This window comes from Falco naumanni, chromosome Z, assembly GCF_017639655.2.
Source record: "Falco naumanni isolate bFalNau1 chromosome Z, bFalNau1.pat, whole genome shotgun sequence".
NCBI classification, from domain to species: Eukaryota; Metazoa; Chordata; class Aves; order Falconiformes; family Falconidae; genus Falco; species Falco naumanni.
In genome coordinates, this window is record NC_054080.1 from 12,677,296 (window position 1) to 12,688,300 (window position 11,005).

At 45.2% G+C, this 11,005-nt stretch overlaps 1 protein-coding gene across 3 annotated transcripts in view; it reads left to right on the forward strand.

Moving 5' to 3' along the window:
- Positions 1-10,856, forward strand: part of ECPAS (Ecm29 proteasome adaptor and scaffold) — a 64,386-nt gene extending 53,530 nt beyond the window's left edge. For all 3 annotated transcript variants that reach the window (XM_040580631.1, XM_040580630.1, XM_040580632.1), the window contains exons 38-49: positions 340-406; positions 1,135-1,226; positions 1,316-1,382; positions 1,614-1,805; positions 2,780-2,988; positions 3,467-3,510; positions 4,067-4,259; positions 4,830-4,974; positions 5,635-5,740; positions 5,893-5,981; positions 7,118-7,189; positions 8,011-10,856. In XM_040580631.1, the coding sequence (XP_040436565.1) occupies positions 340-406; positions 1,135-1,226; positions 1,316-1,382; positions 1,614-1,805; positions 2,780-2,988; positions 3,467-3,510; positions 4,067-4,259; positions 4,830-4,974; positions 5,635-5,740; positions 5,893-5,981; positions 7,118-7,189; positions 8,011-8,150 (1,416 nt within the window). In that variant the 3' untranslated portion in view covers positions 8,151-10,856. The remainder of the gene's footprint in view (positions 1-339; positions 407-1,134; positions 1,227-1,315; positions 1,383-1,613; positions 1,806-2,779; positions 2,989-3,466; positions 3,511-4,066; positions 4,260-4,829; positions 4,975-5,634; positions 5,741-5,892; positions 5,982-7,117; positions 7,190-8,010) is intronic.
- The last annotated feature ends 149 nt before the right edge of the window (positions 10,857-11,005 follow it).

The window sequence follows — 11,005 nt, forward strand, 5'->3', positions numbered from 1 at the left end:
TGTTAGCCACAATATGGCTCTTGGGCTCAGTGACACTTCAGTGGGGAAGGCTGCCCTTGATAGCTGTAAGTCTTTGAGGACCATCTATCCTGAGTGTGGGTCCCGGTAACTTTTTCACTTCCTAATTCAATTCTTGTTACTCATTTGTTACAGACTGGTTTTCTGCTTCTGCCCGTGGCTCCTGGGATATCAGGGCAGAGGCTAGGTGGGCCTAGATCATGTCATACAAGTGCATGTAGCCCCGCAGCAAGTATTGACAGTAATAGCCAGGGGCTAATATTCTTGTATGTTACCTTTTTGTTTCTCCCCCCCCCCCCCCCCCCCCCCGCAATCTTCCAGGGAGGCTGTGCCAGTGTAATTGTGTCATTAACCACACAGTGTCCTCAGGACTTAACACCTTATTCAGGTAAGGTTTGTTTCTAGTGTTAGGTTTTAGTAGTGCTTTTTGTTGATGTTCTGTAGGTAGTATTTCCTCCCTGTTGGCCTTTGATTTTATCACAGGAATGATCTTTAGATGCATATTTTCCTTGGAGAGCTGTTTGAAGTTGTCTTGTCCGTATAAGACTGGCATGCTAGGGGGTAGGTCCAGGGGCTGTTACATACCTCGTCAGGGTGGAAGAGGCAGAGGAAGGAGTTGAGGGAATTCAATAACACCCGGCAAGAACAGGCAGAAATATCGCTAGACTCCCTTGGAGCAGGCTAACAATGCCTGTGTCAGTGCAGTGCTGTCCATAAGCACTTGTTCCTTGAACTGGAGCTATGGGAGGAACAGAAACAGGGATGTCTCTTCCCTGTGTCTCAGTCTTCTCTTTACAATTTACTGTGATTTGATAGTAGAAAGAAGGTCACCTTTCTGTTGCAAGATAGGAATAAAGCTGAAAGCATGATTAGCTGGGGTGCTTCCTTTCAGGAATATGAGCAGTCGTGGTGTGCAGGCTGAGGCTGGCAAAACGCTAGCCTCCACTGAGGCTCGCTGTGTTGTGCTATGCACTTGTTTAAACGTAAGGACCCCACAAGTATGTGACAAGTAAGAAGGCATACAATCAGGCAATCTAATGAAATGCAGGCTGTTGTAATTCTTGCCACAGCAATGAAAACATGATACTTCTGATAAAGCAAAGTCTCTTCCAACAGGCAAACTTATGAGTGCTTTACTTACTGGCCTGACTGATCGCAACAGCGTGGTACAGAAGTCTTTTGCTTTTGCTATGGGGCATCTAGTCCGGGTGAGTAGGGGGTTGAGATGGTTTTAGGGTTTTTGTTGTTGGGGTTTTTTTGAAGTTTTTGAGTGAATTGAGTCTCTTCCCTGTTACAGACTTCCAGGGACAGTAGCACTGAGAAGCTGCTGCACAAACTCAGCAGTTGGTACATGGAGAAGGAAGGTATGTTGCTTTGGGGGTGTTCAGCTACAGAATACAGTGCAGAAAAAGTTCCTGTTGATAGCAGAAGCTAGTAAAGAAACATTGCTATATTGTGGTGCTTGGTTTCACTGGCTAATTCCCACGTATTGTTACATAATACACTGCATTTCTTTGCTTCTCAAGAGGCAGACCAAGCTGTTGAAGGCAAATCCTGCTTCCCAGTCATAATGTGTGATTGTTTTGCTCCTTCAGAGCCAGTGTACAGAACAGGCTGTGCTTTAACTGTGCATGCAATGGGACGCTACAGTCCAGACGTAGTGAAGAACCATGCCAAACATGTGCTGCCATTGGCTTTTCTTGGCATGCATGAGTTTCCTGATGAAGAGAAAGGAGACAAAGAGAATTCTACTCTGTGGACTGAAGTTTGGCAGGAAAATGTACCTGGTAAGTTGTGCTGAGTGCTGAAAGCTTTCTGGGAAGCAGGGAGGGAGAAGTACCATGCTTTCTGGAAATCCATTTTGGAAATAGAGTTCTCATGGTAAAAAATTTGGGAAGCTTGTTTACATTTTCTTGCTTGCTAAAGATATCCTGTGTGAGTTTTGGCACGCTAGCTTCTTTACGAGTATTTAAAATAATGACAGGGGTGTTAATAGCTGGGGATACACAGACACAGTCAGAAGTATTTTAAGACTGGGAGGTACTGAATGCCACTGTAGTGGCCATGATTGTGGTGCAGATAGCTGGACATCTTTGGAAATTTTTATGCAAGCCTTTATGGGCTGCTGTACACTCTGAAGTTACTGGGGACTTTGGCCTTGGTTTCTGTGGAGATCTCTCTGATGCCTGTGTCTTTAACTTCAGTGAATGAGTCTGCTGTAGAAGGGCTATTTTGCCATGCTGTCTGTCTGCAGAGGAAAACCTGCGTGCATGGTGAAATGGTTTTGCTGGCTCCTTTCTCTGACCTGATTTTGGATCTGGTCCCTCAGTGACGAGATCACTTTTCTGGAACTTCAGAAAGGAGCTGCAAAAAGTTTTACTGGTGACCTGTTCTCGTAAAAAAAAACCAAAAAAAAAAAAACCAAAAAAACAAAAACCAAACAAACAACCCCACAAATTATATTCCTTATAAACAGGCTAACACAATGTCTGGTGTCTGCCATATGGAAGGACTGAGATGAGCTCTTGGTTAGATGTATGCTAAAGATTTTCTTTGGAAGCACCTGGGAAACAGAACCAAATCAGCCTGAGAGGAATTCTTAACCCCTTTGCCTGAAGTAGGCCATGCTGATATGTTTCATAGCCAAAATAAAAAAAGAGAAATCTGTAATCGCTTTTTCTTTTTGCCTCTTTTTTTAAATAAGATCAGATTTTTATTGGGTTTGTGGCAGCATTATGGTGTTTCTCTGTTTGCCACACAGGTACTCAGGGTGGCATCAGGCTGTATATGCAGGAGTTGATAGCCATTACCCAGAAGGCTCTGCAGTCCCAGTCCTGGAAGATGAAAGCCCAGGGAGCAGCTGCCATGGCATCAATTGCCAAACAGACAGGCTCCCTTGTACCGCCACATCTGGGAATAGTTATCTCTGCCCTGCTGCAAGGCCTGCCAGGGAGAACCTGGACTGGGAAGGTAAAAAAAGAGACTGGCACCTCGTGGATCACAGTGAACAGCAGCACTCCGCCCTTGGGCCAGGAAATGCGATGTTCTGTGCTGCAGAGCAGCATGTGTAGGAAGTCTGCCTTATGCCCTGCATTTAACAGATATAAAAATGACACGGAGGATAAGTAGATAGAGTTCATGCGGCTTTAGTCGTTGGGTTCCTGCTTAGATTACTTGCATTGCACCATATTCTAGCCTTGAGGGGTACTAGCTTGTGCTGCACAGGGGTGCTGCAAGGCTCCTTTCCGTTGCCAGTTTACTGCAGATGGAAAGCCAAGTCCGCTACAGCAGAAGTGGTGAGAGCCAGACATTACTTCTCTAGGCTGGTGTCATAGGCATATTTCCCCACTACCTCTCACAGCAGAGTACAAAGGTTTTGCTTGTACAGCAGGACTGTGCCATTTGGCTGTGTAGCATTTCTCAGTGCTATCTGTTTTACTTGTTGCAGGAGGAGCTGTTAAAGGCCATTGCCAGTGTCGTCTCTGCATGCAAGTAAGTTTCTTGAAAGAGGCGGTAGTCTCAGAACGTGAGATCTCAAAGAAGGGGGTTGTTGCACAATGTTGTTGCCTGTCTGGTGTTAGGGAGACTGAAAAGCACATCCTGACCTTGTATCGGCATGTGAGGAGTCTCTCTCCATTCTGCTTGTCAACATGTGGGTCACTGGTGAGAGCTGGGAGGGGCAAGCGATGCTTCTGAGAGACCTGCAGAGGTAACGTAGGGCAAGGAAGAGGGTGCTGAGAGGCCAGAATTGCAAAGAAGAAAGAAGAGCCTAAGGGGAAGGATGGACACCTTAAAGGGGAAAAGATAGGAAGAGGTAAATAGAAGAGTGAGGGGGAAAGTACGTCGGAAACATATGAGGGAAGACAGGAAAGAAACAGGGAGAACAGACAGGGTAAGAGCGAAGAAGAGCATGGGAGTGTAACTTCTGCTGTAACTGTTGGTAGGAAGCCCTGCGCCTGGGCACAGGAATTACCTCCTGTCTGTGAGAAGAGTGGTGTTTGGGAAGGGATTAATGTGGGTCTGACAGTTTCTGTGTGCCGTGTTTCAGTGCAGAGCTGCAGAAGTCGGTGCCTGGCCAGCCCACTGTCAATGATATTGTCCAGGCTGTCCTGAAAGAATGTCGGAAAGAGAATCTAAAGTATAAGATGGTGGCATTGCGCTGTGTGGCTGGGGTGCTGCAGGCAACCAAGGAAGACCGGTTCCAGGAGCTGGCAGATATCATCTTTCCCATGATAAAGAAGGTGACGGTTCAGTTTCTTGAGTTTGCCCTCTTTCGGTGCAAAAGACCCAAGTGGTGACAGTCCAGCTGATGCTGGACACATGCCAGGTTTCTGCCCCACACTCAGCTAGATCCCTGGTGCAACTGAAAGACTGTTGGTGAGCCCCATCAGGGCTTGTACCTGTGCTGCCCAAATTCTGAACTGGCCCAACTGTTCTCTAGGCAGAGCCCTTCCTCTGGTGTACAGTGCTGCTCTGATACAGCATTGGAAGTTATTTCCTGGCTGCTCTGCAGGCAGCAAGGCACTTGTAGGAAGCTGTGTTAGGGTGCTTCTGTTTAGTATCAGTAGTGCTTCACAGCTCTGCAAGTGGGACTGGTATAGCACAGGCAATATAGTTTGGGTGCAAGGCCAGAGAGCCTACCGTGCACTTCTGCAGGCTGTGGGGAGCCTGTGCTGCATCTGTGTGGAGGCACCAAGAGGTTACAGGACTGGTGGGCACAGAGTGCAAGGGAAGACTGAAATGCACTGAAGTGTGTGGCTAGCCTGCCATCCTCCTTCTGTCAATCACACTGCCCCCCATGGTCTCTGCAGAACTCTCTGGAGAGCATGGGCTTGAGTTTACCAAAGCATGATGAAGAGGATGAGGACATGAGGGAGAAGGAGCTGCAGATGGAGTACGTGATCTGTGCCTTCGAGACCCTGGGCAAAGCTTGGCCAAGGAGCCCAGAGACACAGCGTAAGTTGGCTAATGGTGTGCAAAGCAAATTTTCTCAGCTCAAACTGTTTCCTCTTAAAATTAAGAAGGGAAGGAGGGAGGGACCTGGAGATGGTGTGAGGAGTAAGGAAGATTTTGAGGAGCTGCAGGTTCTTGCTGCCTGCAGCTTGCAAGATCTTCAGTGAGAAAGTTGCCTCAACATCTTTCCCACGGAGTAGCCCATCCTTGGGGAAATTGCTTTAATGTCTTAAATTCACTTCACCAAACTGTTCTGAGTGTATGGAGACATGCAGAATGCCTGAGGTGGCTTGCTTAGTCAAAAGCAGCCTAGTTTCGCTGCTCACATTTTATGTCTGCATTAAAGCTGTTAGAAGGTGGAGGAACTGGGTATTCTGGGGAAAAAAAACCAACAGCCAACACCAAAAAAACAAATACGTTGCTTTTATTAGCATGCCAAAATGTGTAATGCAGCTGTTTATCTTCCAGTGGTTGTAAGGAGAGTGTTGATGTGATGGAGACTTTCAGAGTCCCTCATTGCAGGATGTTGACTTGGTCATATGCAGTGACTAGCTTGATGTCACTTGGAGGAGGAGCACAAGGAACACCTGGGAGACAGAACAGGAAGTGTTTTCCCTTTGCCTTTCCCCACAGTGACACAATTGCATTCTTATTTTTCTGTAGGTTGCTATCGCCAAGAGTTTTGCAAGTTAATGTGTGACCGTCTGAAACTCAGCACGTGGAAAGTGCAGCTTGGAGTGCTACAAGCCATGAATATATACTTTCAAGGGTAATTCTCCTTTCTGCAATCCACTTTCTGTCTTTTCTTTGTTGCTTCAAACTGTTTAATGAAATTGAAGGTGACGCTGGATTCTCTTGAGGAAGTCAAGCTGACTTCTGCCCGTGATACAGCATGTCTGACAGAGTTTCTGTATTTGGCAGGCTTATGCTGTTTGAGGAGGAGCAGTCAGACCCTGTGGCTTTGACAGAAATACTGTTGGAAACTTGTTCGTCTATCACACATTCTTTAGGTAAATGGACTTTTCCTGGTTTGTGGTTGATAATTAATTGCTCATTAATACATTCCTCCTGCGGGGGTTGGCTGGTATAGGGAGTGCAGCATAAGCATAAGCTCTCAGAGATGACATTTTGCTTTTCCTTGCACTGCACTGTGGTTATTCTGGTGTTGCAGTAGCTGTTCAGGACAGTACTGTGCAGGGTGCTATGCACAGAGAAGTAAATTGGTGTGGTGCAAAAGAGTTCTGAAAGGGGAAGGAGAGGCAGACAGCAAACTGCAACCTCTCAGGTATGCAAACTGGAAGCATGGTAATTTTCAGCATGCAGAAGATGGACCCCACCTAATCCAGCTGTTACTGATTTAATGAATCACAAGCTTTCTGCTCCAGTTCGGACTTCTTGGATACGTATGCATTGGAAAGACTCAAAATTTTCTCAGACAGCTAGCGCATGAAGCTCGGAGGCTTTGAGGCAGTTTGTGTTCTTCCTGGGCCAAGTGCCCATGGGGCTGTAAATGCTGCCTATGTAATGTTGACGGTTGTGGGGCTCTTCATGACTTTGGTAGTGTTTCTGCTTGTCCTGTGACTGTAACAGTGTCCCAAGTCTCCTCATACCCACATGTGGCTACCAATCCAGAGACCCCTTTGGAGAAAGCTTCTTTTTAGCTATGAGTCCTCCTGGAATGAGACTCTAAGCAAGATTTTACCTCAGGAGACCAAATAACTTTTTGTGTCAAGCTTGTGCTTCTTGGCATAGAGTACCCTCACTTAATGCTACTTGTTAAAATTTGGGTGGTTTATAGCCGTTACAACTCACCAAAAGAACAGGCTGTTAGCGCACAAGTTGCGTGTCATCACGCTGCAGCTAGGCCAGCATTGTTCCCTTTCAACCCATGCAAGCACTGCAGTAGAGGCAGAGGAGACGCACAAGGTTTAGCTGACTCATCAGCCTCTAGTTGGCCACTTGCTGCCATTCAGCTGTGTCTAACCGGGGAGCCGTGCAGACTGCCGGCACAAGTGAGCTTCAGTGAGCTGTGCTAACAGGAGTGGTCTGGAGACTACAGTGGTGACTGCTCTTTGTACAGTTAATGTGCCTTTGGTTCTCAGTGTGGTTGTGGGGTTTTTTTGTGTTTGTTTTTTAAATCCCTCAGAAAACAAAAGTTACACGTCCATAAGAACAGAAGCTTTGTCTGTGATACAGCTGCTGCTTACCAGACTGCAAGGTGAGACTTTTTGCTTGCCACCTGGGAGAGCCTCTTGTTTGGTAAAGAAGGCACTTGGCTGTGTGGCCTGGAGCCCTGGAGAGATGGTGTTACCTTCTGCTTGCAGCACTGGGTGGTTTTAGGGTGGTTGGGACTTGGAGTTCTGTGCTTGGTGACTCTGGAAACTTGGTTTGAAGTACCTGTGGATAAACTCAAGGTCTGAAGTACTGTTGGATACTCCTTGGGTGAGGAAAACATCCAGCAAGGAGGGTCCCAGGGAGAGCACACAGGACTGAGTGTGTAGTCAGATTCTGCTCTGTGTGCGAGCTCCACAGAAGGAAGAGCTGCTGTTTGTGCAGAAGAGTAGTTTCTACCCTTTCAGTGCCAAGTTTAGTTCCTCATTATTTAGGATTTAAACCTCATGGAACTTGAGAGAATTAGTCTAGTTAGGTCTTAAGGTCATGCATTTCTGCAGTTGTTCTGTGGTAAACGTTTCCTTTGGATTTCTGTTACGCCTTTCATGTTTCCTGTATTCCAGCAAAAATCTTACACTACATGGAGCTATTGTGAAATGGGAAACATTTGGGTTTTCAGGCCCTTGTTTCCACATTACAGTCCTAAGACAGTAAGCCTAGTCTGAACAGACCTGACTCCCTGTGCAGGAGGCAGCACCGTGCACCCAAGCGTCCAGTTGAATTTGCCTGCTCCTAGAAGAGCAGCGTGGACTGCAGGTGAAATGCTGAAGCAGTCACTCTTTCAGCCTGTCTGGGGATGGAGATGGCCTTTTGGGTTTTTTTGGCATTCTGGTATTCATGTCAAGTGTCTTATGTGTCTCTACACAGAAGCTCAACAGTGGGAAAGCCTGACACCAGAAAGCAGAGAGCACCTCATTCATTCGTTGTCTACAATGGCATCAGACAGCAGACCCGAGCTACAAGAGAAGGCATTTATATTGAAGAAAACACTTGAAAAGCTTGACTAAGTTGTAAAACACAAAGTGCCATGTAAAACAAAAAGAAAAAGTGCAGTGGTCTGAAAACCAAGTGGAAAAATGAAGATTATTCTGTAGCATGCATCATTCCTGGCCAAAATAGAAAATGCCTTATTCTTTTCCCCATTAATGTTGGTTTTACTCTTTTAAGCTGATGGTTAGTTCTTTTATCAGTAAATACCTCTAACAGTCTGCCCTAGAATGTTTATAAATGTGCAACATAAAAAATGTTGAGGGCAAGATGCTTTTTTTTTCTTTACATCGGCAAAAGAATGTTACTCGGATCCCCTTTGTACTTCAAAGGAATTGTTGAAAAATGACCAGCACAGGAAGTGAAAAGCATATTTGATTTTCACTTATGTCATGTGTTACCTGGTGTCTGAACAGTAAACCTTCAGGACTCTGCAGCAGAGCTAGTGCTTTTATCTTTAGAGAATGAAATGCTTTCCCTGATGAAGCCTGTGTTAAACTTCTGTGGCTTCCCAGGGGCAGGGTTTCCTCTGATACCCACCGCTGCTTCTCCTGCATGCTCCTCCCTTGCAGCCTGTTGTCTGTGAGCTATGAAAGGCAGAGTACTGTTAACTTCACTCCTTCCTCCTTCTCTGACCTCAACATGGATTGACCGAGACTATGCCTCCCCCAGCTAGCAACCTCGGCCTCCCAAACTTAAATGAGAATTTTTTTCCTGAAAGGATGCACAAGAGAGCACTTTACTGAGCTGTGTGGGACAAAGTTGGGCCTAGTTGGTACCCAGGTAGAACACTGCTCTTCTCAAAATTGTTTTGCATGGACACTCCTCAGCTGCAGGAAGAAAAAGAAAAAAAAAAAAAGGAGAACAATCTTTTCTAGATATGTTTTTGAAGAGTGTTTGAAGTTTCCAATGACATGTCTTTCTAATAGTGGTAATGTTTTATTCCCTTCCTGTTCGTAACCCTGTTCTTGCTTTGGAAACCTGTAATGATTTAAACTTGTCGGTATTTGTAAGAAACTGAATCACCTGTCATTTCTCAGCAGCCCAAGTCATGCTGGTTTCTCGGAAATACTTTTTTATTTGCACTTAAGAAGAAAGATCATACCTGCATTAACGTGGAGTAAAATTGCTATATGATGATGTGGCCATGCTGCCTGTTTCCTTTTTGCCCTCTTCAGATAAAAGACAAACCTGACCACTATAGCAACAGACTTTTAACAGTGTAAAGTATAGCACTGCACCATAATCTGACCAGTATGTGTACAGCTTTTTGGGGATAAATGCTTTGCTGATGGTGAAATACAATCATTAGTGTGGGCAATACCGTGTCCGTGGCTTTCAGCATAGGAAGGCTTGTTTCTTTTCTTACAGTCTGCAGCTCCTTCCAGATGCGATCTGTTAGGGAGAGGACTGCTCAGATAACATCACGTTTCCTCCATGCCCATTTATTCAAAATCAGGTATGCAGTACCTACTTTTCCCTCAGGTGCCATTTCCCATTCAGTGTTTTCTGGTACTGTAACAATCTCGTCATCTTGACTTGCTCTCCATGGGAAGGGAGGAATGTAATTTGTGCACACCTGTTAAGAACATGTCAGCAAGAAATGGGCAGAGCTGTCCCACTGTGGCTCTCCTGTAGCAGAAACCTCAGCGAGCACTATTGCATTGTACACTAGAACTGGTCAGTGGGCAACTCCTTGGTGCTTGGGAGCTGGTGCTATAACGTTTTGATTTACACTTTGTTGCAGGGAGCTGCTCTTTGTTTATGTGTAGTTTGAACTATTGAGCACAGTGTATGTTTTAAAATTTTACTGGGCAAATCACCCTGCGGTATCTTTAAAAATTTGCTTACCATGACAGTGTCATGAGTGCTCCTTTTTTGTTTGTTTTAGATGAGTATTACCAGTTATGCTTTGCTGTAGCAGTTCATTGTCTGACTTGGTTTTTTTTCGTATTGGTGAGTGACAGTAACAGAAAAGCAAGAGCCTCCATGTCTCTGGTAATCTGAGTTTTCACTGTGGACTGGAGTAATCAGAGGCAATGCCTAACACGGTCAGATGACCGCAAGTAGAATAACTGTAATTGCTATCAATAGCAACCTGAATTTCTGTATTGGGGATTTACACTAGAGGGAAGAGCATATTCTAGGAACTCTACAAAACAGCTGGATTAACATCTCTGGCTAAGAGTGTTAGGAAGGTTAGAGATGGTATAACACTTTCTGAGTCACAAAGCAATATGTCTTTCTCGTGATTACAGAACAGATTCAGAGCTCCTCTCTAAAGCACGTGCCTATACACAAAACCTACCTGTACAAAAGTTAATTCAGTCAGAGGTTTGATTTCTACCCCCCTCGCATTTGTAAACTTGACAGGATTTAAAAAAAATAATAAATAATGAATAGATGTGGCCTTCCTAGAGTTTTTCCTCTAAATGTGATTGCACTATGTAAAACACACTGTACTTTGCCCAGTGCGGGCCTTTCTTGTGCTGCTGCAATGCTTTGTATACCTGGAGTGCAGTGCGCAGACTTGACTCTAGCACTCACATTCTGACTTACAAGCTGTTGCTTAAATGGATGTATAGAGAAAAGTTTTCTAACGTTGCAAGATCTCCATCAAATTCACTGCAATCTGTGCTGTCAAAAGTATGTGAATGGTCTGACTGAAAGAAAAACCCTCTTGCTTACCAAAAAGGTAAAACTAAATAAAAGCTGCATGACCTGTTCTTTGAAGTGACTGGTAGTGGTTTTTTCTCCCACTGCAAGTGTTTTACAGTATTCCAGTGGAGCACTGGGCCATCCCAGCTGTGGGTATCAGCTGTCCAGGCAGAATGCATGTGCTACGGACTGCAACACCTGGTTAGGAGGAACTGTG